Below are 27,871 nucleotides of genomic sequence, written 5' to 3'. Positions count from 1 at the left end.
GTATATGCCTGGCTATATACATATTTCTATTTTAATAAACTCAGCAGGCTGTTCATGGCCTGGTTACACATATATGGGGAGATCACCCCCCTGCCCCTGCTGGTATCAATTCTGAACAGGCTTTGATTTTTTTTTATTCCCTTTAGCTCAATAGTCTGTTGATTCCTTAGCATATGGGAATTCGATTTCGAAATAAATCTATCTAATTTTGCTTTCTCTGTGACCGTTTCTATGGATTCAAAAGTAGCCTATCAATTGCTCTTTCTATGTCAAGGAATATACCTAAGGGGTGTTCTTTACATTCTAAGGCTTGCTATACCCGCCACATCAATTGGTGAACTGCAGTATCTTTAGAGCCTCCTGTCATAAATCCTTTTTACTTTTTGTTTATTTTGTTGGATATTGTCTCTGGATTACTTGTCAAAATCCAACAAATAAATTTTTTCATCACAGCTATAGATGACTCAATAAAAAGGCAATAACAGAGCTTTTCAGTTACTGGTTTGAAACTTAAACCCATAAGTGTCAGGGTTTGCAGATGGGTTGTAGTAGAAAAACATTCGTGTATAATTTGTCTCGACTGTCTATTTGCCTTGCAAGTTTCAAAATTAAACTCTAGGCTTAGAAAAATTCTTGTTTTTGAAGAAGGGGGGTTGTCTGGCCACAAAATGACCTGTAAAGAGTTTGAATCTGGTCAGTTGAAGCCAGCTTAAGGAATACAAGCCACGAGGATCCTCACATAAAACCAGGCTGGGCATACTCCCTCCCCCCCCAGAAAAAAAAATGAAAAAAGAGATGGAAACAAGTATTTTCCTAATCAACCTGAAATGTATGCCCCTAAGTCCATAGAACAAGAACAGTTTAACACACAACAAAATGGAAGAAACCTAATGTTTCCTGGTGGAATTCGCCAACCCCACACACCCTGAAACTTTCTAGCAATGCTCATAAGGCCTGCCTTACCTTTCAATCTCTGTGCTGTTAGGCATGTGAATGAAATATTTTATGCTGTAATTGAACAGTTTTTTTTTTTTTGAAAAAAAAGGAAAGTAACTAGCGATTGTAGGAAACCCCTAATTAAATAACTGTATAAGAAAGGGTATAAAAAGTGAGTGTAGTAATTATCGAGGCATTAGACTGGTCTCTGTAGGTAGAAAATATGATACTTTCAAGACCGAGATGTGCTGTGGATAAAGTTATAAGAGAAGAACAGGGCGGTTTCAGAAAAAGTAGAGGATGTGTCAACCAAATTTTCAATCTTAGGTTAATAATTAAGAAGTGCCTAAGTTATCGAACACCTTTGGTGCTCAGTTTCATATATCGTGAGCAAGCGTTTGATTCTGTTGATAAAAGAGCTTTAGCGAAGGTCTTATCCTTGTATGGTAAACCAGACAAATAAATTAAAGTGATTAGTGCAGAGTACAAGGATAACACTGCTGTGGTTAAGTAGGAAATAATGTTAGCAGTTGGTTTAGTATTAAATCAGGATTTTAGCAGGATTGTGCTCTATCCCCTTTATATGGATCATTCTGATGGACTTTGTCTTAAGGACCACAAGAAAGGCAATGGGAGAACACGGAATCAAATGCGGAGTAAAAACTTTCCTGGACTTAAATTATGCTGATGATTTAAGCATCCTAGATAAAAGTGTAAGCAAAATGAATTAACCTTTAGAAGTTCTGCGAGTTCAGGGTGCTAGAATAGGTTTAAAAATTAATGTTCAGAAGACTAAGTCGCTAAGGCTAGGAATAAGTGAAGATCAAAATGTGACGTTGTGTAAGGAAAATATTGTATCGGGTAGATAGCATCACTTACATTGGTAGTATTATTAGTAAAGATAGTGTGAGCAATGAAAATGTTAAAAATAGAATGGCTAATCCCCAGGGTGTTTTTTCATGGTTAAAAAAAAGTTTGGAAGAATAGGAAGATAAGTATGGAAACCAAGATTAGAATATTTTAAGCTACAGTGATGACAGATGTCAAATATGGTTCTGAAGCATGGGCAATCTGAAGATTGGATGATAATTTGCTAGAAGTTTTGCAGAGAAATTTTCTAAGGATTGTTCTGGGTACCCGGCTGACTGTCCCTTTTCCGAGCAATAAGCTTTACGAAAAGTGTGGATCTGTCCCGCTTTCCAGGGTTATAATGAGAGAAAGGTTGAAATCCTTTTCAGTCAACCTTCTAGGGCTAAACGGAAACAGTTTCAATTGTCTTTGCTAGGCACCTTTTCAAAAGGGTTCACAATCTGATATCTGAAGTAGGCTACAACATTTTATTTTAGATAACTAGCACATAGTATGTTCACAGACTATATAATACCATTGCAAATATATGGTTCCAATTTGGGGTGCTCCTCAACTCTTTGTTGACCACTGAGGCGGTGAGTGAGGAACACTGATGAAGGATGAAATGATGGAGATAGAAGTAAGTCATAAAGGAATAAACCGGAATGAAGTTCCGGAGATAGATTAAGGTGAAAGATACAGGGGACAAAACTCGTTTTTTTTTCGCGTCAGAAGTCGCCGTTTAGAGAGGGCCTCAGGCCCATGGATCGTGCCTTGAGCTGTCACTCACGCGGTTGCCCTGTCAGACGGTGAATAATCTTACATACACCTAGTAGGAATTGGATTGAAAACCAGAGGGGATGGCTGAGGGTGTGCGTCGGGGACTCCCTCGAGGCAATGCCCTGTTCCGAGTCTGAAAATGCTTTGTTGCTTAAAATCACGGTTGAAAAATCCCCATCTACAGGGGCCATGAACGTGAATGAGGAGGAGTTACTGAAAAGTGACTGTGAATCATCATCATCAATCATGTGCTCCCTGAGCCTGGAGCCAGAAATGGCGGAGGGCTAAAAAAATTCTGAGGCTGAGACAAGCGCATACAAAACAAGCTGGTGCTCTCACACAGAGCAGAGCAAGCCTGAATTTGGGGGTAACCCCAGTCAAAACCAGAGCACTGAGCACTGGGAGAAGCCCAAGGGCAGAAAGAAACCAAGCCAAAGGGAGAAAAGGGAAGCCAGAGGCCTTTGGGGAGGTGGTATGCACCCTCCATGGACGAACTCCCCCCTAACAGCCCAGCTAAACATGCCCATTTTTTCGTTTTTTTTTACTAAGATTTTTTCTACCAAAGCAAGTGTTGTTTTTGTTATGTAAGCTTTTACAACACTTTCTAAGGCTCCACATCTGTTTAATTACAAAATCTTAGTTTTTTTTTTATAAAGATAAGAGTGCTCACTTATTCAGCAGTGTTTGCAGTATTCTCAATTTGGACTTGTTTCTGCTTTGGACATTTGATCTTTTAAGTTGATTCATTTCTACAAATATTGTTTGTTTTCTATATATAGATAGTATTACTTTGATTTTTTTTCTTCTTTTAATAATTTCTTCAAATTTAGAGCTCTTTTTCAGTGGTTCAGTTTGTTCATTGTGTCATTTTTTGTTCCTTTTACCATTTATTTATCTTCTTACAGTTAAGGATGGATAGCTCTACTAGAAATCAAACTACAGCAGATGGAACATCAATTAATCTTGAAATTATTACCAGAGAAAAAGGTTTAGAGGTAGACTACTTTTTCTTGCAATTATTACTTTGGCGGATCATTTTTAATAATATGCAAATTATTATTATTTTTTTAATTTATTACTTTTTAATGTTGTTTTAGTGTTATTCCGGTGACGGTTTTGCCTGCCTTTCCGCTGTTTTCCTTATTCTATTGTAATTTTGAACCATCTAAATTATGTAATAGCAAAATTATTGGGTTATCTTTAGTTATCTTTAGTTTTAAGTCACATTTCCGTTTGGAATTCAATATGATTTGCTGCTGTTTCTTGTTCTATGCCATTTTATTATGCTGTTCTGAGTCATGTGTCACCTTGTGTGATTTTGAACATGTGAATGATACTAAAATTAATTCATCCTTTCGGTTTGTCAGTCACAGACGTGCTAAGCATCATCTTTCATGAATCTGTTGTAATTTTGCAATGCTAGCTGCACTTTGTTTTGTGTAGCATTTTCGTTTGCAATTCAATGTGATCTTTGCTGTTCTTTGTTCGATGCCTTTTTCTCTAGCTGTTCAGAGTGATTTTTGCTGTTCTTTGTTCCATGCCTTCTTCTTTATTTGTTCTAACTATTTTGCCCTCTTATTTAATTTTGTGTTCGTCTTAGATACTAAAACCAATACGAGCAGTCCCAGGGGAAAATCATTTAAATTATGCTGTTGAAATGTATATAAACATAGGATCACTCAGTTTTTCGTCGTCATTAACGTCACACGAGTTCTTTCCCAAAATTTGGGCTCTAAACGACTTATCTCAAACTCTAGACCTATCTAAATGTTTTTTTTTTTCAGGTAAGAAAATCCATGGGTGCCTATATATAGCCTATTTATACCCAAGTCAGTATTGTGTCTCAGTGCTTGATTAAAATTAAAACAATTTGTAAATTTAAATCAAAAGTGTGCAGATTGTCTTGACTAAGCATTTGTTAAATGTACGAATAAAAAAGACCTTGATCGTCAAGTAATGGAGGGGATTTCCAAATGTGTTATATTTAACTAGAGGTTTTGCGTGCTTTAAGACTGACCAAAATCATCACTGAAAAGAATTAATTATTCTGTTTTAAATTTGTCAGTTCAGAATATATTGAGGCTTTGTTCACCAATGGACTCAGTCCAAAACGTCAGCTTATTCTAAAAAACTGCAATTCCGCAATTTATTCTAAAGAGATAGAAAATGCGTTAATACATCTGAAAGTTAGTATTTTTACTGATTTGACATCTTAAATTATACAATATCAAAAGTAATTTCCTTTTCTGAAAACGTGATTAAAATGCAATTGTGGCAATTGTTTAAAACTCAAATTGTTATCTGATTTATCTTTTATTATTGTACAAAGATTCAGCTTGCCGGTTGAAAGGCTTGTCAATTGTTGTTGTAAACTTGTTTAGAAATAAAAACTCCTTGACTTCACCTGATGAACACACAAAAAACCAGATCGACCACTTTCTTATTGCTAAGAAGTGGCACGCGTCGTTATGTGATTTGCGGGCGTTTAGAGGCGATGATAAGTTCTCTGGCCATAGCCTGATGGGTGCAGAAATCAGAGTGAAGTTGTCAGCCCCAAGATAGGTGAGGACAGCTAGGCAATGGCCCTATGACAGCGAGAAACTTATTGACTTAGAAGTTCGGTCACAGTTTTTGAGCATTGAGGGTGGTTTAGCGGAGGTCTTGGCCGAGATATTTGCTTTATTTTATGCGTTTCCTTCACTAGCTGAAGATTATCCTCCTTTGTTTTTTTAATATTTTTAACGTTGTTAACGTGCTAAAAATATTTTCAACGTTTTTGTCAGATTTGGAAATAAGCATGTTAAAGTAAAAAAAGAAATAAACAGAAATGTGGACTAAAGTAAATATGCAGCTTAAAAGATAAATGAAGTGTAAAATGTTTCAATATTAACTACTGATTAAAAAAATAATAATTTCAGATGGTCAAGTAATAAATTGTGGAAATATGTCATGTTTCATTAAATTGATTTTATTTAAAATGAATAAAGCCTAAGGACCATGGTTAAGACGGAACTGGAATATGTATTTAAACAAAAAAATAAGAAATGACTATTACAAGAATAATAAAGCTAAAATAAGGACTTAAACCCTGACTTTAGCTCTGGCTTAAATGAAATAAATACATCAAGAGGTTTTTAAGCAGAGCTTTTTAGTTGCACAAGGAGGAGGCCACATCAATACTGAGGTGCACTGTTCCGTACCCATATAAAACAACCTACGTACAGTTACGTACTACATACAGACTACGTACTACGTACGTTAATTACAGCTCGTACAGTTATGTCCTCATAACCTACTGAATCGTCTCTGAAAAGGTAACATTTGAATATATCTTGGAAGTATCCTTTTGGCGCGTCTACTCATAACGTCACTTAAGGCCGAAGCGCTCGATGGTAGGCTGGGGAGAAAGTACTCAAAAACTGGCCCAGTCATTTGAATCGCACTTCCAAATATCCTGTTTCTTAGAAGGTATTTCGATCATATAGGAGAGTAGCCCTTCTATGAAAATATGGTACCTAACTTTCCAAATATATGAACTAGGCTAAAACATAAAATATAGGTACCTGTAAATAGTAAGAACCTTCCAATTGTCCCTTGAACGTACACAAAGGGACTGGTTGCAAAACAGAAAATATCCGAATATTTACACGATTAGACTGCCCTTGAGATCTTGACCACATAATGACGCTATTTGGTAAGTGCGAGATATTGTGCTAATCTATTAAAGACTATGTATCCCAACTACCCTCACTTCTCCCAAGGTTAGAATTCTCTGTCTAGCCAGAGTGATGTCTCATCGTCAGCCTGGGTTTTTAGCTACTAAATAATTAGCTAATTTCTCAAGGGAAAAGGGAAAATGTTAAAGTGAGCTAAAAGAAAGGACAGAATGATAATAAATTAATAGCTATGGCCAGGGGTGAAAACAATAGTTGAGAGGGTAAACAATAATAAGTTATGAAAAGGGTACTTTTTTTATGACTATGGCCAGAGGCTCAACAAGAGGTAAAGATCATTATGCTCTATTTCTTTGTATCCTGTTTGATTTAAATTTTGATTCAAGCATCATATTGACCTGATCAAAATGAAATTCTCTGGAAGTTTCGGAATCCTTAAGCTGAAAGTTATATTTTAATGGTTGGTTCTTAGAATCATTTTCTTACAGTCGTATTCAGTCTTTTCTTTCATAATATCCTGTCATTTTGGATGTCAACCTTTCCCTGCACTTTTAAAGCTTTAAAAGTCAACTTTTAAAAGTGAAAGCCACTTTTAAAACTTTACAATAAAGCATGATATATTATTCGGGAATTTAACCGTTCTCCATTTAAAGATTTTTTTTCTACGTGATGTTGAAAAGAACTTTTTTAAACAGTCTAGATATCTCTTAGCAATGCCTAAAGGGATATTTTGGGTTGTATTTTTAAAACATGTAATCTATGAGTGAAAAATCAGGTTGTTTTAGAAAACAATGTGTAATTTGGCCTTCTTGTAGGTAGTTGTATTCAAGATACTGTCGATTGAAGAGTACCAAGGATTTTTGATTGTAATCTTTTGTTTTTGTTTAGTCAATACTAGGCACATGCTGGGGAGCCTTTGGGACCAGATTCCGGAGAAATTTCAAAGTGCTTAAAACTTGTCATTTCGTGCATATGAGCTTCAGGTTTCTTTTTTTTTTTTATTTGTGTTTGTACTCTTTGAACTAGTTTTGAAGTTGGCCTATATGTGAAAGGGTGCTCGCTCAAAAGGACTGAGCGAAAAGTCTCTCTGTCGTTCCTTCGAATACCAAAAATAAAAAAAAAATTGTAAATTATGCAACATCAAAAGAAGTGAAATAAATTTTTTAACTTTTCTCTGGGGAAAAAAAAACTTTGTTAAACTTAGAATGTGTTTACTTCTTCTTTATATTCAGTGCAGTGTTTAGCCGCCAGAGCCAGAGATCTATTTGCTTCTCCTCCATCCGAATATATTCAAACTTTCCCTATTTACCCCCTCCAAATAAGTTATAGGTCCTTAAGATCTTTTTTTACGACATGTTTACTCTCCATTCAAGGACACATTGCTCTTTATTTGGCGCTAAATCGATGATTGTAAAGGGCGTTCTTTGGTGATCTGCCGTCATTCATCATTAAAGCGTTACCTAGCCACATCAACCTTTCTGTCGCTATAACCCTAAAAATGTTGATAAAAGTATACGTTTGTACAACCTGTGGTTTAATATGTTCAGTCAGTAAAACAGGTGTCAAAACTTTGCGTAGACGATTCTTCTGGAAAACATCTAAAAAATCTTCCGCGATTTTCTAAAGTACCCACATTTCGGAACCATGCCTGACCATTGCCATCGTTGCCGCTTCTAATGTTTCCGTAATAAGAAAATTAATAAAATAAGATAAAAGATGAAACCTAGTAAAGAAATGAGGTAATCTTGGTGCAAGATTCCCCTTCTAAACTAGCTACAAAACAGCAAAATTGTAGCTCTCTTTTTATCTGAGATGCCGTTTAATGCATTTCTATGCTATATTTCAGTTTATTGACATTTAATAAGCTGATATTGCTGCCTGATGTTTTAATTACCCAAAGGTATCAGTTAACTGTCATCAGTTACCCAGCTACAAGCACCACCAAAAGAATGCTGAAAATATAGCAGGTTTTTGTAATTTTCTAAAGAATAAGGAGAGACAGAGCATGTTAGCAGACATAGACCAAAAGGTGTTCCACAAAGTTTAAATCTATCCTATTGGGGCCACTAAAGCATTATTATACAAGGGGGGGGGCATCGTAATAGCTGTCGAAAATTCTTACTCACCCTGCTGGTATATTCTTTAATTTTTTTCTATAAAAAATAATTGACAAATGAAAAAAAAAATTCCTTGTCTAGCATTTCTACGAATTTTCAGCTCTAATGGAGTCGAAGGGTTAATCTCTGAAGCTTAGAAGCTAATAGTTCGAAATCAAGTTAATAGAACTTTTCTGTCATCGCTCTTGCGTCTAAAAGTCATATTCACGCTTCTTAGATAGTTGCAAAAAAACTATTGCTCAGTTTTGTCGAAGACAGGATCAACAGGACCGGGAAGATCAAAGTTTCATTGAACTTTCAATTGGCCTACAGATCCTACCTGTGAATGCACCTTAGCAAACTGTTTTCGGCAATTATTTCATAAATTTGAAAATGTCAGATTGGACTTTTCAAGGCAAATAGTGACGATAATGTACTCTTCCTGTCTAACAGAAGTAAATTTTGTATATGTTGGTATCTTTGTATTTTTATTTCTAGATTCTTCTTATATAACGATTATCATAAACTTTGTTCTCTTTGTAGAGTAATAGCCAAGAAAGCATTTTTCATAGATCTGGTAGCTTTGCTGCTTCTGAAATAAGTCATGTGGATGATGATGTTCAGTTTGATAATGAAAATAATGTTAGATGCGCCCAAGGACAAGAATTTGAAATGGTGAAAGGGTACGAAATTTTACTGGATTTTTTTTTTTTGCAATCGGTTTGCATAGAATATTAAATAGTTAGAGGTAAAATATTGAAAATTATTAGGGCTAATAGAAAGCCCGTCACAAGTTACGACGATCTTAAAAGAAAAGGAAATTCAAGGAGAGTTCACCGTGGGAAAAGTATGCCTCTAGGGTTCCCACGGTGCCTGGAAAATCTTGATATCTAAAACCAATTTCCCAGTCATAGAAAACACCCGGAAAATGCAAGAAAAACATTAAAATGTACTGGAAACGTTTCAGTTGTCCTGGAATATACTCTTCCTTCCTTGTGAATGAACGCAAACGGGTTAAACATCTAACACATATTTTTTTTTAAACATCTTTTAACAATAGTAATCTTTTAACATTTTTATTTTATTTCAGTGTGTTGCTGGGTCTTTACTTTGATCAGCTCTCTTACAGCAAACAAATACGTAAACATTAGCTGATATATAAACTTATTTTTTATTACCCTGGCATTGTCTTATACTTTTTCACGTTTAGTTTTTACCCCTAATCAAAAGATTGAAAAAAATGTAATAATTTAAAAAAATAATATTGCACTTTGTTTTTTAGCTGAGTTGTGAATGTTGTCAGATAATATTTCACATTTTTTTTTATTTAAAATACGAATCTGAAGGAGTCTCAAATAATAATTAAATAGACTGTTATAAGTAAACCATTTGCATTTTTTCTATTTTCTGTCCTTTTTCAAAGTACCTCTTGCAATTCTGTTTATACAAAAACAAAAACCGAACAGAAACAGATTATCCGTTTTTATTTAACTTTTCTATTCTGTCTTGTAGGTTTTTGTATTTGCTATTTTGTCCTGTTTCTATTTTTTAGCCCTATTTTTCTTAATATTTTCTGACATTCGTGACTGATTGTAAACACAGCTCTACTGTGAGACATTGAACCTTTAAACTGATACCGTAAAGTGAAATAGCAGTGTAAGAACTAAAGAAGAGATTAACTTCTGTATTAGTTGTGTTGCATTTCTAGTAAGGAAAGTTGGTGGGATTGTTGAACCTTCGGAAGTTTACTACCGAGAATATAATATAGATACAATATTATATCTATTTTTAAATATATCTCGATATTATGATAATATCAGCATGTTGCCAAGACTTAGTTGTATTGACTTGTGTCATGACCGACTAGCAGTGGAAAATATCATGGAAAAGTCCTAGAAAATCATTCCAAGAATGATTCTTTCTGCGAGAACCCTGCTCTTGCAGAAAGCCTCCTCTTTAAGGAAAATCCCCTGCTGATAGTTGTATTCGGGAAATTCTTCCCTGTGGAAACTACCCAGCTTCACCGCGAACAATTCCCCCCGCGTATTAATAATGATCGTAAGTCTAAATTTAAGTATATTTATAAAACATTTTCATGGAAAATTTCCCCTATGAACAACTAATCTCCTGGAAATCCTCCCCCCCCCAACAATTCTCCTTCGTTCCATATATCGAAAACCTTGATAATGCATCACGATAATCCAAAACACGAACATCAATTTTTCGCAAAATTTGTGCTTTTCGCAAGAGAGTTGATTTCAAACTCAACAAGGTTGTTCCTTACGGATATTTTTTTAAATTACTTGTTTAATTAATTTTAATTACACATGCAGATTCGGAAAAAATACGCAAATCGAATTCTTTTCAACATCGAAAATTTACTCCCATGTGGAAAATTTTTCTCACATATAGAATAACGATGATGGTTTTAAATTTCAAAAGTATTGATGGTTACCAAATTCAGAGATTTTACTGAGAAAGAAATTTTATAATCCTTTAAGGGAGTTAGTCGACAGAATTTGTAGTTGACTAATCCGTTTATTGAATGACCATGTAACATGAATAAAATGACCAGAAAAAAAACTCAATTCCTTATGTTGAATGGTGTCTGATTCAACCCAAGAAATTAATAATTAATTGACACTAGAGTCAAATTGGAGGTATTAAGATGACTGATTTTGCACAACAAAGAAATAGCAGGAAAATAAAAAAGAGACAGGAGATGCAAAAAAAAAAAAAAATAGGATTTACAAATTCAGTCTACGATAATGGAAAGTAATATTATGGGAAAATTGCAATTTTTCGCTGAGACAAAAGAGATTTGTAAAAAATTTGAAATAACCATAAAATAGAATTGAAGGGGTGGAGTTGAATTATAGAAATAGAATTGTATTATTTTCACTATTTTCAGTATATTAGTTTAAGGTATTACGTCGAAAATACGTCGTATGTATGGGGAAATGAGATCATCCATGTGAACAACTATAAACTCAACATTTCGTTTGCAATTAGAAGACACGGAAGGCTTTGCCACTTTCATTGGAAATTTGTTTTACTTTTGGGCAAGATTAAAGAAGGAAATATACTTCAAGACTTTGAATGAACTTTGTCAGTGAACTGTCTCTGAAATTGACATTTACATTACCCCGAATACTGTCTTGCTATTAGTGAGAAATCTGTGTTTTTTTTTTTTTTTAGAAAGTTTTGTTTTCTCATGCTATTTTTGTGAACGAGTTACAATTTCTGCCTTCTTATTTGTAGTTTGCTTTTGAACCAACAGAATTGTTATCTTTATGAGGATATCCTCGTTGTGATAAAAAGTCAAGTTTTACATTTTTTTTTCTTATTTCCTGAATTCTGTTCATGTGTTACACAACATGTTCTAAAACGTTTTTGATGATCTTCTATGAAATGCTGAGAGACTGTTGTTATTTTTTATATTCTGCATCAACTTTTGGGATGGAGAAAGCATTCGGCTTTAAATTGCTCTACTGGAAGTTGTATTTGGAACAGACAGCTTCTTGCTTATGTTTTTTTGTCTAAAGTCGAACAAGTTTTCACTTTTGGACCTGAAAATATTTTGAAAATAATTTCGGCTCAGATTTTTTCGCAACTCAAAACTGTAAAAATTGTAGCATTGCAACAGACTAACTGGCTTTCATTCTACAGCTCATTCTTTGCGGTTGAATTTAAAATTTTTTTGCTCTGAGCTCTAAGAATTGCACAAATGGAAATACTGTTTACTAGAAGATATGTCTAGAATTACTAAAAAAATGTAAACATGCTTCTAGGCTTTTCTTGGTTACATCTTTCTTTGACATAATGGTTCAAAATGCTATAATTAAAACAAAGTTCATTCTGAATATTGACAATTTTCGCTCTAAGGCCTAAGGATTGCACAAATAAAAATACTACTTAACAGAAGATAGATATCTAAGGCCTATATGCCTAGAATTACTAAAAAATAATAGACATACTTCTGGGCTTTTCTTGGTTACATCTTTCTTTGACATATCGGTTTTTTTCTGTTCATTGTTAGAATATACTATTCAGGTATAAATTTGTTTACTCAAATTAAGTGATCTTTGTCAGTTTGTTTATATTACATTACACACTTTATTATTACATTATTTTCGTCAGTTTAGCCTTTATTGTAGCTCTCATTGATCCTTTCCTAGGTGTAATTCTACTTGTCATGAAAATCTACGAAAACAATCAGCCTCAACCTCATGTCTAACTCAGCCTCTTCTGAAGAATATTTTAGATGCAATGGAAACAAAGCTTGAAGCTTTCCGCAGGACAATCAAGGCAGAATTGGGGAGACCTGATCATCCAGATTCGCCGCCAAAATGGTTTTTGGAATACATGGAAGTAGTGAGTCTGAACTCCATTATTTTCTATTCTTTTTTCTTTCTTTGTCCTGTTTTGTCTTTATCTTTCGAAATTATTTTAAAGATTGACTGAAGGGTTTTTTAGAGTATGTTTTGTTGATCTAAACTACCATACTTGATATTATACGTCTCTGTGCTGCAAGTTGCTAACTGACTGGTTATTTGAGAAAACTGTTACTTATAACCGTTAGGCAAATTCATGAGGATTTTGTCTGGGATTCAAATTATTTTTGCCAATTATGATGCATAGTGGAATTTTTCTCGGGTAAAATATGTTTCGTCTCGGATTAAATATGGGATCTTTTGAGGAACTTAGAGACTTCTATGTTCAAGTCTATTCATCTGCTGTAGGTACAGCCTTGCCGTCTTTATGTTGTTGTTGTTACTAGCTGCTGCGAGGTAAGGAGCATGTCGTAAACTGTTTGCAAATGAAGTTTCCTTGGCCTCTACGTTTAGCTCTGATTCAATCTCGAAGAATAGCAACCATTCCTATGAACTGCATCCACATTTTTCCTGTTCTAGTCTCGTGACTTCACTCTGATCTATGGGGTGACAGAGAAGCGTTGGCTTTCATGAGACTTGAAGACTGGGGGATATGTTCAAGAGAAGCTCGTCCATCCATTACTTTCTCATATAGATCTTTAATTTCACTAAGCTCAACCGTACTCAATGAAAGTTCTGTATTCAATTCAAGCTCTGTATCTGAATTCTCGTCTAAAAGTTTTTTGTTTTTTTTAATAGAATCGAGTGAAGTACTGAGTCTACAATGGCATGGGCTTGCAGTGCTGTAGAAATAGCGTTCCAACCTAGAAGATGAGGTGCTGCATTGGAAGCGTATATCAATTCAAAGACTCCTCTCAGTCCGAATTCATCCATCGAAGATCCAAGGGCACCGACAAATCTCATGAGGTTGTACAATCCTCTTAGTCTAATCAATACATTAGTAACGTTACTTCCAGGTCCTTGTGCGGTAATATTCTTCATGGACTTCCACCACAACGACTGGTCAAAAGTTAAAACCTTAATAAATCTGTGCCGTTCACCCTGATGGGCAATAAATGTCAGTGTGAAAAGGATACAATTCTCGTCGCTTGAAGGAAAATCGATCTTAGGAAGAAAGAAAATATTGGCTTTACCAGGCTACTCTAACCTGGCCTAGGCTGCTTGAGATACCCCGGCGTAAGCCAAGGAATATCTGAGAGAGAGAGAGAGAGATAGAGAGATCGGTATATTTAAAAACTATCGTAGCATAGAGCTAAATTCAGTTTTTTCACAAAAATCATACATTTAAACAAAAATCACACACTACAACTCAGCATTAAAAACTGATGTGAAAAAAGGCACAAATGAGTTTGCGTATCGATTGGTTTGTACTTTAGGGGGTTCAAGTTTATTTCGTAATCGAGTTCAGCTATTCGGAGGGGCTGGTTCGGGTAGTAAAGATCGGTGGCTCTTATTGGCTAGGATGAATTTTCCAAATTGGTGAATAAGGTGTTCCAGCCGGACTTTAAGTGGAGATGAATTTAATTTAGCGAGGGCTTGATCGTAGGGTATGCCACGGTCTCGGAGTATAATCCTTGTTGCTCTTTTCTGGACGCACTCTATGTCGCGTAATAGGTACGCTGTGCGGATAGCAGATGGACCCCACACCGGGCATGCGTACTCGAGCAACGGGCGACCATAACACGTGTAGGCATGGAGAAGGCTTTTAGTATCACACCCAAAACGCCTCATTTTGGTAAGTGTCTGAAGGCTTGCATTAGCCTTGTGGACGGTTGAATTAATATGGGCACTGAAACTACAGTCACTAGTGAAAGTTACTCCTAAGATTTTTATTTCGTTCACAATCGGGAAAGGGACTAAAGGCATATCTATATTCCGCTTCAGAGGGTTGAAACGAATTATCTTCGACTTGGCTACGTTAATGGTAAGATCATGACTTGAGCATTCGGTCTTTAGCTGATCAAATAACTGGTCTGAAAACTGCTTTGTTATGATAGTGTTTTCGACCAGGTAAGCGAGCACTATGGACAGATCATCTACAAACTTGTAACGGTCGTCGTGATGGTTAAGCAGGGAATTAATTACAGCCAGGAAAATTATTCCAGCTAATTTCGTGCCTTGTGGGGCCCCGCAAGAAGTATCTGACCATGATGAATCCGAATCGTTTTCATGGAGTGCAAAGACTTTTTGTTTTCGGCCAGTTAAGAAGTCAAGTACAAGGCCAAGGGTGCATCGTTTGGCCCCCATTTCCTGGAGATTCATGCCTGCAGTCCGGTGGCGGAGTAGGTCAAAGGCCTTTCGGAAATCCACTGCGCAAATGTCGACGAAACAGCTACCTTTTTCAAGCCATTGGAGGACGCAGTCAAACATCCGTACTAGGTAGATTGTAGTACTACACTTGGGGAGTCCACCGTACTGGAATTTATCAATACCCCCATGAATTTGTTTCAGAAGAAACTTGAAAAGTTGGAAGTTGGAAGTCTTACATTCTATGAATCCTGGATGAAGATCATAATACATTGTCAAAATTACAGAATTATTTGACTTTCTATGGATGATTCGGATTATTCCAGCTGCTTTTGTCTTTTTAGTGGTAACCTCCCACCTATGGGTACTCTTTAAGGTGACTTTTTGCCCTGGGATTACAGCAAGAATGATGTCCATGCCATAACAGATGTTTTTACCGTCGAAATCACATATGTTGTGATCAACGTTGTCGGCCATGCGTTGGACCAGACAGTCAGAAGTAATTCGTTGCAGTTCGATTCCGTAATAGCCGGCAGCATTTTTCTCAGACCTTAAAACTTCAGAATCGGAGGAGTAAAACCCCGGCGAATTCAAGGTATCAATCAAGAATTTGGAGGAAATGTGCTGATGCATTTGAAGTGCCACTCCAAGTAGCAAAGGGGAAATGAGCACGCGAGGGCACACAGCTTGTACAGTTGCGTGTCCCCTTGCAGTGGATTTCCACGGCAGTGTCTTTACTGACCAACGTTTTGCTTAGAAGCAACCATAGGATAAAAACGATTTCAAGTGCTCATGTGAGGTCAGTGAATTTATCAGTTCTTAATTATCCTTGTTGGCTTGTAAATATTGGTAAAACCTACCTTTGATCTTGAATGTAACTGAAACCTAACTAAAAAATCAAAATTGATCAATAAGTATACTACTTAAACGTTCTTTCGAACTCGAATGTCGGCAAAATGGGTCCTTTTTCTTGTGCATTATCACTTCTATTGAATAATTTCTCACCAAGAGTGTTGAAGAACATTGCAAATGCTTGACAAATTTGAGATGTGTAAAACCATTTATTTAGTTGGGTGTGTGTTTGGGGGGGGGGGAATATGCAAGATACCAGGACCGACTTTTTCCTGGCATTTCCGTATAGAAGTGTAAATTTTCTGTGCGTTGAACTGACTTTGTGAAATATTCAACGTACTATAATGCACGCTCTATCTCTTGCGTATGTTTTAGTGTTTGTGTGTGTGTGAGGGGGGAGGCAAACGACTCAGGGAGGATCAAAACATAGAACTGAATTCATATTTGTGATCTGTGTATCAGATTTTCTTATCACCTACTTTTTAAAAGCGTAAGTTAATTTTTTTAAGGTGTTATTTTTAGAAGAAAATACAAAAAACGTCAATTTCGCCTCGACTGATTTTGATAGATTTTGTAGATGTTCTAGGGAATTTTTTTTCCCGTTTGAATGATACCAAAATCAAAACTTCCGCGATTTTTTTTTAGGTAACCCTTAAAATTAATGATTGACTGTACTACTATGGCCAGATAATGAATTGTCCTGTATTTCATGCACCATTTTGTTACTGGTTTTGTTCTTCTTCTTTTTTTTTTTTAACAAGAAAAACTAAAGCAAAGTTTTGATAGCCAAATATCTAACCCTCAGTGTCGCTTCAACGGTGATAAAGAAGAAGTAGCATCCACAGTTATCGGAGAATTACGTCATATACGTCAGCAAATGTCTTCACAGACAAGAAAAATGGATGAATTCCTTGACAAGGCTGAGTCAGCCAATCAGCATATATTAGAATTTACGTGTGCAGAACTACAGTCTAAGGAAATCCGTCTGCAAAACGCGCTGACAGAACTTGAAATAACAAGGGCTGAAATGGTTAAAGTACAAAGGGAAAGCGTAAGGAAGCTGGCTCTTGAAAGGTATTAATTTGGTCTTTTTTAGTTTTATGTATTTTGTGACGGATTAGGTAGTGAAAAAGTTATTAGCTGTTTAAGAAAAAAATATGAACAGATTTGCGTTTATAGACTACAAGCCTAATAAAAAAGTAAATTGTAAAAATTGTAGTTTTAATTTAGTTTGCGGTGGAAATTGTACTGCTGATTCAAAAAAAAAAAAAACTAAACCGAACTAAGAAATCTTCTTTATCTTCGAATTTTGTTTCTGTATTACTGTGATTCTTTTTTGTGTGGGAAAAACACAAAGTCAGGTTTTCTTTTGCCCATATCATCTTGGTTATATCAACTTCTTAAAAAGTTCTGTCCTTCAACTATTCACGTTTTCATATTAATACAAACAGGCTCGTAAAGAAACAGTCTCGTCTTTCTCAGAATTCGTTTAAAAATACCCAATTTTAGAAGAAATGTCAAGAACACTATTAAAACATAAATTGAGTTGAAATTAAAATCAGTTCAACCATCAAACTCAAAAGAAACAGAAATGACAACAAATACGAGCGAGGCGATCAACGGTCATCCCTCAAACGATCAACGGTTTTAGCATGATTTAATGGTAGATTTAATGTATCTGCCGGTTAAAAAAATAACTGCAGTAAAAAAAAAAGAAAAAAGATTACTTCAAACATCAACAATGTGCTGCGTTATTTCGTTTTATAAAGTTGCCAATTTTCCATTCTTTTGAATAAACCGGAATTAGAAGAGAAAGTACAGACGACAACAGCTTCTTTTTAAAATCGTTGAATGAAATTGTATTTAAAAGTCGTGAAATAAATGAAGCAAAACATTAGGCAGTGCAAATTTTCCCGATTTTAACAATTATCCCGATTCAGTTCGTATCTAACTGTACAGTTGACGATATTTCCAATCAATATTTCCTAAAGTCGCTTCAACTTGATAATTGCCGTCGTTCCTGAGATATTGCAGCTGCACTCATTAACAACTGTGATGCACATATTGTCTTTAAGTTCAAAATCCCCCTAACATTCTCTGAAAGTTTTAACTTGATACCCTTCCCCAATGGTTCCTTAAATATTGAATAGATACCGTTTTCACAACCTGGATGCATGAAGTGTCTTTTGATATTATTCAACATCCCCCTTACTACTAATCCATGAAAGTTTCAACTTAATGCCCGTAACAGTTCCTAAAAGCAATTAAAGCATTTCATAAATGGGAAACAGAATGAAACGATTCCACTAAGGAAAATAATTAAGAATATGATTGTTTGATTTTTTTATGTTATTCTGTGTTTTATTTTGACTCCAAAATACGAATTTGGCCCTGCTGGGCTTGTATTGGCTATTGAAAAAAAATCAAAACTTATATTGTCTTACGCCCAGATACAACCCTTTGAAAATTCGATGCACCTAGTGTCTTTTGATTTAGTGCAATGCCTGCCTCCAAATTCCCTAAAACCTTCTGCTGTTCTTAGCAATAAAATCTTTTTTACTGATGCAGTGTCTCACCATTGCTATTTTGAAAATCGGGATGCACATAGTGTTTTTTGATTTTGTTCAACACCACTCTTAACATTATGTGAAATTTATTCACAATTGAGAGTAGTTCCAGTTGTGTTCATTTTTCCAGTAGTTCAGTTCCAGTAGTTCGTTTTTACAAATGCTAAAAAAAGATAAAACATCAAAAAGAAAAATTCGACAAGAAAAAAACAATGAAACAATAGAAAAAAGAATACAATAGAATTCATAAGGAATAAAAGAAACGCCCTATGAAACTAATTTATCTTCTTTACAGGTAGAATACCGAACAAAAAGTGACTAAAGGAACACTGTATTTGCAAGTTTATCTTAGTAATAATTGCCAATAAACAAAGAACAGCAAAATCGATAACTCTAGTACCGAGTCTAATTACACGTTCCGACCTCGTCACAAGTGCCATATGAGCTCTTGACTCTTGTTTTGTGGAAAATTTTGATCAATGTTGTGTAGGGGCCATCTAAACAAGTTGGGAAGGGACTGGCTGCCTGCTGATTAATTTTGAACATCCCCCTGGATATACTCTAAAAGTTTCAGGTTAGCCATTAGCCATTCCGGATATATTGTCAATTTGCCCGTTTGACAACAAGCATGTTACATATTATCTTTTGATTTTGTTCAATATTCCCCTCTGTATTTCCTAACAATTTTCACAAGTAAAAGTAGTTGCAGTCACGAGTATTTACAGTCACAGTCGTGAGTAGCAGCAGTCACAGTCGCAAGTTATCGCAGTGAAAGGAGTCGTTGTAGTAGTCGAATCAGGCACAGTTGCAGGTAATTGCCCTCGCAAGTAATTTTAGTCACAGTCATAATTAGTTCAATTATAAGTCACAGTAGCTGCTGCAGTAGCAATGGCCCTGAAAGTTTTTAAGTTGATACCCTTACCCTTTCTCAAGATATTGTAGATATACCTTTTTGTTAACCTGGACGCATATAGTTTCTTTTGATTTAACTCAGCACACCCCTCAACACTCCTCCAAATTTCACCTCAATACCCTTGTTCTTTTTGGTAACACACACAAATTAGACATTACCTCCCAATTTTCCAGATGGTAAATCCTGTATTTTTGAAAACGGACGGATTGCATGATTTACATTTCTCGTAGGGGGCCTGGTATCCCTGGAGGAATAATTTTCAGACCTTTTGACTATTATGATCGAAACGACTTTTCAAAATTTCCATTAGTGATAAGGGAGGAGGGTATCTAAAGAGCAAGAGGGACTGGTTGCCCTCCGACTATGTTTCAATATCCCCCTTAATATGGCGTGATAGTTTCAACTTAATACCTTCTGCCCTTCTTAAGATATTGGAGAAATGCCTTTGTGATAAACTGTACATTGCGTGTGTTGATTTAGTTTAACTTATCCTACAACCTTCTCTAAGGTTCCACCTTAATGCACTTTGCCTATTTTGACCCACCCATAATCAAACAGTTATCCATTTCCTGATGATAAATCCTGCATTTAAACAATGGGCAAAATGTACAATTGACAACCCTTGGCCCACGGCTGGGGGGGGGGGTGTGGCATCCCAAGAGCCAAAGTTCACATTTTGAATATCTTGAAAAAGAAAAAAAAATCTGTTTTGATAAGGTTGGCACCTAAATAAGACCTCAGGGATTGTCCTCCGACCCCTCCTCAACATTACCTGATAGTTTCAACTTAATATCCTCAGCTGTCCCTTAGATATTGGCAAAACGCCCTTTAGACAGCCAGCATGCACATAGCGTTTTTTGATTGTGTTCGACTTCCCTCTGAACACTTCCTTAAAATTTCATGTTAATTCTCTAAGCCTTTTGAAGAACAAGGATCGAGCTTGCCCCCTTTTCCCGATAAAAAACCTTTTGGGTTAACAGTATGTAACTTTGATAGCTTATATTCCTCGTTCCGGGGCTGTGGTGGGCTATGTCTGTACGAAGGCATAGTTATTTGACATTCAGACTATTTTGAACAAGACTATTGTTTCAAAATTTTGATCGGATGCCCTTTGGGGGAGGGCAGCTAAAAAGGGGATGGGAGGGGGAGGAATTTTTGCCCTTCGACAACTTTTTTAGCATCCCCCTCAACCTGCCTTCAAGTTTACATTTATTACCTTCAGCTTTTCATATGATATTGCCAAAACATCTTTTAAATAAGCTGGGTGCGCATAGTGTCTTTCGATATAGTTCAGTATACCCCTCAACATTCCCCTAAGTTTTACCTTATTTCCTTTAGCGTTCTCAGATACACCCAGAACTAATATTTTGCCTTTTCCTAACAATAAATCCTGCATGTTAACAATGGAAAAATTTATAATTTACAGTCCTTGTCCTCAGAGGTTTACTTTTTCAACCCTTTGACCCATTTTGAACAAGATGACTCTTTCAAAATTTTTATAAGTTTTGAGGAGAGGGGTGCTTCCAAACGGTAAAGGAGGGTAAAGGGCTAGTTGCCCTGCAATTACCTTTTAAAATGTCTTGAAATTTTCAATTTAGTTTGCTTATTCGTTCCTTAGATATTGCCGAATCGTTCTTTTGACAACCAGCAAGCATATAGTGGTTTTTAATTGTGTTATACACCCGAACCTATAAGTTTTGATTAGCTTAAAACTATTTGTTTTGGAAGAATAGTTTCCTTTCGTTAAAAATTATTCTTTTTGAAAGAGATTGGTGTTCATTAGCTGCCGATGATGAAAATCAATTGCGCTTGATCGAAATGAGCTGTAGTGAAATTGTGGTCAACAATTCCAAAATAGTTCGAAATCACTCGTATTATCCCATTCAACTGTGGATATTTGCTACTTTTTCCTGCTTAACTAGTCAATTTATTCTGAAATAAACATCTAAGAATGTTAAAGACTGTACAACGATCTTCTATTTTAGTTCCAAACACGCAGAAGAAATTTATACATTTGAGAAAAACAAGGCTGCCACAGCACACGTGTTAGAACAATTTCAAACAGAGGCAAGATTACTAAAGTCTTCATTAGAAATTTCTTTATCGAAGAATGAAATTTCTTTGGTTCAATTGGGGAAAACTAAGGGTCAACTTGAAGAAGCCCTTGACCGGGAAAATTCTTTGAAACTGCAATTGAAGGAATTACAAAACCAACTATATGCGGTGGTCAAAAAGAAAGATGAAGACAGGTAGGATAATGGCAATGGGGCAAAGCGCCCCATAGATTTTCCTAAGCTATTCCTTAGATTTTCTTATGACGTATATTAAACTTTGAAACGGCATATCAAGCATCAACCAACTTATTTTCTGTCCGTAATGACAGGTATAGTGACAATTTTCAAAATTTTAAACAACTTCTCAGACGCATAAACAACAGTTCAATAGTGAAAACTGAAAATCGTTCAATTTGACAATGAAATATCTTGATATTGTGCCACATACACAGTGATCGCCTTCAGCAGATAAAATGATACAAATAAAACATCGATAATTAAATATAAAAATGAATTACATACTGTTTAATGCTCCTTTTCTTCTTGGCATTTACAGATGCAAATTTCTTTAACTTCCTAATTTCCTGGCCACTGTTTAATTTTATTTTACTATAATAAATTATAATAAGTTGAATTTAAGCCAAATCCACCTGCTTCTCTTTTTAAAGCCAGGTTCTTGAATAAGATTTTTTCAATCTCAATGGTTTTCCTTAAAAAAATTTAATATGAGAAAATGCTCTGGGAAACTTAAAATGTGTTTTGAAATAGCCGAAGTAAAACTTTAATGTTTTTTCTTTAGGGTTCACGAAATAGATTTTTGATTTTGTACTAATCTAATTTTTAAGTTTTGGTATGTAGGTACAACCACAGAGTAGCTTTCCGAAGTACGTGGAATCTGAGAGGCTCCAATTTGATGTTCCACTGAAGCTGGATTTTTTCCAGAACTTAAAAAACCATTTAAAATATTTCTTCTTTTTAAACTAACCTTTAAACATTAGCTTGTATAGTTAATTTTAGATTTTCACCCAGCCGTGGAACGTAAGGAGACATACAAAAGACTTTCTTCTCTCGAGTTCTCTCTTAGAAACATTACACTTCCCTAGAAACTTCCTAAAATTGTTTTCTTTTTCTTGACATAGCCTGGCTAATTAATCAACATGCATAGCTCTTACTTATTAGCACAAAACACTCTGGAAAATTTAAAAAGCGTTTAAGAAATAACATTTTCCTTAGGGTTGACGAAATAGATTTTTGATGTTGTGCTAATCTAATTTTTAAATCTTGGTGTATAGGTACAACTATAGGTACAAATACATAGTTAAATTTGGTACTACTACATAGTAGCTTTTGCAAGTACTTTGGGATCTGAAAGGCTCCGATTTGATGTTCCACTGAAGCTCGATTTTTTCCAGAACTTAAAAAAAACTATTTAAAATATTTCTTCTTTTTAAACCAACCTTGAAACATTAGTTTGTAAAATTCGTTTTAGATTTTCACCCAAACCAGGAACATAAGGGGACGTGCAACAGACTTCCTTCTCTCGAGTTCTCTCTTAGAAACCTTACACTTCCCTAGAAACTTCCTGAAATTGTTTTCTTTTTCTTGGCAAATTAATCAACATGCATAGCTCATAGTTATTAGCACTTCTCTCAGAAAAAAACAAAACAATTCCCTTTAAATTTCGGAGAGAAAATACTAAAACTACGATCTGTTAAAGAAAGGAACAAGTCAACTTTGGTTTCTCGAGCATGACATGAGAAAAATCACAAATATTATCCCTCGTTTCTATGAACGCTATCTATAACATTTCGAGAGTTATTGCAGCTGTATTTGCCTGTTTGCTGTTAATGGGATAAGGCTATTGGATTGCTTTCAGGCTTTTTTCACATTGATTTATACCCTCTAACGATAGATTTATAGTTAAATTTATTTGAGAGATTTTCTCCAGTCCCTAGTATAGGTATAGGTATAATACCTCTCTTGGTATTTTCATTAGCGTTATCTTTTTTTTTCAAGTTAACTTGCCTGCCATCTATATTGCCCTAGTCAAATAGCGCCATGAGGGGAATGAACCCCCCGGAAATGCCGCCAGTATTCAGTTACCCATAAATTGCGGGAAATAGGTGAGTGGGTCCTTACGCTTCCCTTGTTCCTGGGTGATTGCAGTAACTTGGGTATTCATTCAACGCTCAGCGCGTGCACTTGAAATAGACAGACTTGGATTATTATTTACCTGTCCTACAGGTAGCGAATTGTGCTTGCTTGTGAACTGATTTCGGAATATTGAAACAACAATATACACTAGCTTTCTGAGAAATGGCTGGTGATCCATGTCCCAGATGTAAGAAAAAGTTACAAGAGCTCAAGTGGAATTCAATGCCATACCTGCACGAAGTGGTTCAATATCTCCTGTGCATCTGTCACCTACGGCAAAGAAGCTACTGAAAAATTATTGGGAAGTGGTAATGTCATCGATGCAAAGAAGTAACTAACACACCGAAAGCCGCGACAGTCGGAACTCCGAACAGCCAAAGGCAGCACAATCAAGGCTCCATTACTGTATCTACTGCTTCAATGCAGTCTTCAGACAAAAATGAACCCTTGATCATCGGTGAAAGTCCTTTGGTTCATGAGTGTCCTACCATACAATCGCGCAGTGAACCTTACAGTTATTGCCACAGACAGACTGAAGCTAGCGCATAATTTCGCTGTTTCTTCTGTAGTGCGTGGGAGCATGCCTCCTGTCGTGAAATAACCCCGATATTGTCCTCTCGATGAAACTTCATGACCCAAAATCAATCTTGTTTCGATGCGAGTGTTCATCCTGCTCCAAGCGGAATGTAGCCCATCTGCAGCTACAAGTTAGGATAATGGCAGATCGCACGAAAATTGTCAATCCAAATGAACAGTGATGTTCAACTCCAAATTCTGGGGATCAAGCACTGTATTCCATTGTGGCACAAAATGGAGCAGCCGGTCTAGGTGCAAGTATTCCCATTGCAGCCATACGCAACCAACCCACTCGAAACGCTTCTATTAGCTGAAAAGGAGAAGCAATTACGGGAAGAAAAGCTACGTAACTTGGTCATAGCGGGATTCCTGAGTCTGATAATCTTAATGGAATAGAGTCACAAGTAATCATTGAACCTTGCCGAAAGAACAGCTTAGGAGCCACCTTAGAAATCGAGGACTTTATTGACAATAGGCGACCAGGAAGAACAAAAGAAAATGACAAACCAAGAAAGCCTCTAGATAATGCTTCACCTTTGGCCAAACCAAACAGTATTCTGAAAAGTGCCGGAAATTTGCGAAATTCTACAGATCCCTAGACCCGCTGTGAGATCCACATAGGGCCTGCTCTTACACGACTCCAGCTACAAACTCAAGCAGAAGGAAGGAATCTCAAAAGAATTTAAAATGCCATGCATGAGCGAGTTGCAACAGACCAAACACAACAATAGCAACAAAGGACCGTAGCATCAACTCCTCAAATTAAAAGTCAATAAATATCTACCTCATATCCTAGCAGTTCAAACATCCTAAGCTACGACCTTCCAACTATGATGCTTGTTAATGCTCAGTCACTCTGCAATAAAATCTCTGAACTTAGTGTTTGCCTAAAAAGCCAAGAGATCGAAATGTACTGCATCACAGAGACGTGGTCTGCAATCCCATTTACTACTAGCATTCCTGGTTGTGATCTTCACACAAGGAACCTTACTTTTAAAGATGACAATATTACTACATACAATGGTGGAGTTGGTGTCTGCATAAAAGCAGACGTTGAACACAATGTCTTGAAATTCAATGAACACAAATATACCTACGAGCTTCTCTGGGTAAAAGTTAAGCCCCCAAAAATGCCGCGAGCTCTTTCATCACTTATTTTTGAAATCCTGTAGTTTCCGCCACGTTCTGACTACCGTAAAGCCCTAAAAAATTGCCTCCATATATCCAAAAACCAAATCTGACAACTACTACTACTACCACTAACCACTCACTGCAGCACCAAGCCGCCTGAGGCCAACACAGCTCCGCACGCTCCTCCTCCAACCTAATCTATTCAAGGCCTCCCTCTTTACACCCTCCCAGGAAGTTTCCATTTCCTTTAAATCTTTACTTATGACATCCTACCAACCCAGACGAGGACGGCCTGCTTTCCTCGTAACCCCAAACGGTTGACCAAAAAGGACAATCTTCGGCAATCTGTCATCCTTCATCCACAGAACGTGGCCTAGCTATCTCAACCTTTCTTTCATTATAGCCCTAGAAAAGCGGGATTGAACCATCGTATAACATACTGTTTGAAATACGGTCAGTCACCCGAATACCCAGAACAATCCGTAGGCAATTTCTCTGGAAAACATCTAGTAAATTCTCATCTGCTTCTCATAGTGCCCATGCTTCAGAGCCATATTTGACCACTGTCATCACTGTAGCTTCCATTATTCTAATTTTGGTTTGCAGACTTATCTTTCTATTCTTCCAAGCTGTTTTTAACTGTCAAAAAACACCCTGAGCCTTAGCTATTCTACGTTTAACATCTTCACGGCTCCCGCCGTCTTTACTAATAATACTACCAAGGTAAGTGAAGCTCCCAACCTTATCAATCTTTTCATTATCCAATGTCACCTTTTCATCTTCACTTATTCCTAGCCTTAGTGACTTGATCTTCTTAACATTAATTTTCAAGCCTATTCTAGCACCCTTAACTCGCAAAACCTCTAAAAATTCATTCATTTTTCTCACACTTTCATCTAATATGCTTAAATCATCAACATAATCTAAGTCCAGGAGTGTTTTTCCTCCCCATTTGATTCCGTGGTCTCCAATTATCTTTCCTGTGCTCCTTAAGACGAAGTCCATCAAAAGGATCCATATAAAGGAGGATAGAACACAAACCTGCCTAAATCCTGATTTAATACAAACCAGTTGCTAACCTCATTTCCTACCTTAACCGCAGCAATATTATTCTCGTACATAGCACAAATCACTTTAATGTATTTTTCTGGTATACCATATAAGGATAAGAACTTTGCTAACGCTCTTCTATCAACAGAATCGAAAGCTTGCTCATAAACGATAAAAATGATGACCAAGGTGTTTGACAACGAAAAGAGTTCTCAATTATTAGCCTAATAGTGAAAACATGGTCGACACATTCTCTCTCTTTTCTAAAACCGCACTGTTCTTCCCTTAAAACTTTGTCTACAGCATCTCTCAGTCTAAAAAGTATCATGCTGCTAAGTAATTTGCTACCTACAGAGACCAGACTAATGCCTTCATAATTACGACACTCACTCTTGTCACCTTTCTTATACATTGGTTTAATTAAGGTTTTCCTAAAATCACTAGGTACTTCCCCTTTTTCAAAATCATATTCATAATCTTCAGGAGCTTATTCCTAACCTCAGAGCCACCATATTTAAGAAACTCATTTATCACACTATCAGCACCTGGAGCCTTATTATTTTTTAATCCTTTTAGTACTGTCGCTAATTCTTCCTTGCAAAACAAATCTTCCTTCACATCCAAGGTATTATAAGCTTTTTCACTTTAATCAATAGCGTTTCCTGCAACTGTATCTCGGTTCAGCACCTTCTCAAAATGTTCCGCCCATCTTTCTTAAACCTTTTCCTTATCACTAATTTTGGCCCCATTCCTATCTTTAACTGGGACTAGTCTGGATTGACTATTCCCTTTCAATTTATTGACATGCCAGTATAATATTGTACTATTCTGCCGTCTAGCTGCAACTTCCAGATCCTCAGTAATTTTATCCATGGCCTCCTCTTCACATCTGCTTAGTTCATATTTTAATACTTTCTCCACTTTCTTTACATTCCTTTTGTTTTCATACGACCAATCACTTAGATAATTCTTGTAGAAACCCCTTCTACTTTCTATTAAACATGAAGCTTTTTCACTAATATTCCAGTTGCAGTCTTAGCTCTCTTCGCTAAGACACCATCAGCAACTTCACTAATTGTTTTTCTAAAATTATTCCATCCATCTTCCACATTGTCAAATTTTAAACTCTCAAGTTTAGTATTCAATTGTTCCTGGAAGGCTTTTCTCAAATTTTCATCTTGGAGTCTACCAACATCATAACTTTCTGGGAGGTAGTTACCCTTCCGAAATTTCAGCTTTAAATTAACCTTAGACACTGCCAGATGGTGATCTTTATTTTTAACATCAATAACAGCACTCCTATACACCCTAATATCTTGTATTGATCCTACTAGTCTTTGGTTTACAATAACTTCATCAATAAGGTTTGCTGTCCAGCCATCACGTGAATACCATGTCAATTTATGGGCCATTTTGTGACCAAACACTGTATTGGTTATAACTAGGTTGTTATACCTACAAAATTGCAAAAGTCTATAGCCATTACTGTTTTCTTTTTCTACACCAAATTTACTTTGGCTACGATACTATCTATCCCTATTCTACCAACCTGGGCGTTAAAATCTACTAGTAAAAACACAGTATTTCTACTTGGTACC

The 27,871-nt window shown here is 36.2% G+C and overlaps 3 protein-coding genes across 3 annotated transcripts in view; all 3 read left to right on the top strand.

Annotated features, from left to right (window-relative positions):
• LOC136025011 (histone-lysine N-methyltransferase, H3 lysine-79 specific-like) overlaps window positions 1-27,871 on the top strand; it is a 469,133-nt gene that overhangs the window by 206,722 nt on the left and 234,540 nt on the right. The window lies entirely within an intron of this gene.
• The window catches only part of LOC136025019 (trichohyalin-like), a gene marked incomplete at its 5' end in the record, with an annotated part of 228,437 nt that overhangs the window by 106,817 nt on the left and 93,749 nt on the right, over window positions 1-27,871 (top strand).
• The window catches only part of LOC136041565 (uncharacterized), a 76,304-nt gene that overhangs the window by 33,005 nt on the left and 15,428 nt on the right, over window positions 1-27,871 (top strand). The window contains exons 5-9 of the mRNA XM_065726290.1: window positions 3,471-3,560; window positions 8,879-9,018; window positions 12,514-12,709; window positions 16,634-16,902; window positions 21,294-21,557. Coding sequence (XP_065582362.1) covers window positions 3,471-3,560; window positions 8,879-9,018; window positions 12,514-12,709; window positions 16,634-16,902; window positions 21,294-21,557 — 959 coding nt within the window. The remainder of the gene's footprint in view (window positions 1-3,470; window positions 3,561-8,878; window positions 9,019-12,513; window positions 12,710-16,633; window positions 16,903-21,293; window positions 21,558-27,871) is intronic.

The sequence above is a fragment of the Artemia franciscana genome, chromosome 1 (assembly GCF_032884065.1).
Source record: "Artemia franciscana chromosome 1, ASM3288406v1, whole genome shotgun sequence".
Classification (NCBI taxonomy): Eukaryota; Metazoa; Arthropoda; class Branchiopoda; order Anostraca; family Artemiidae; genus Artemia; species Artemia franciscana.
This window is presented reverse-complemented; position numbering and strand designations above follow the sequence as displayed.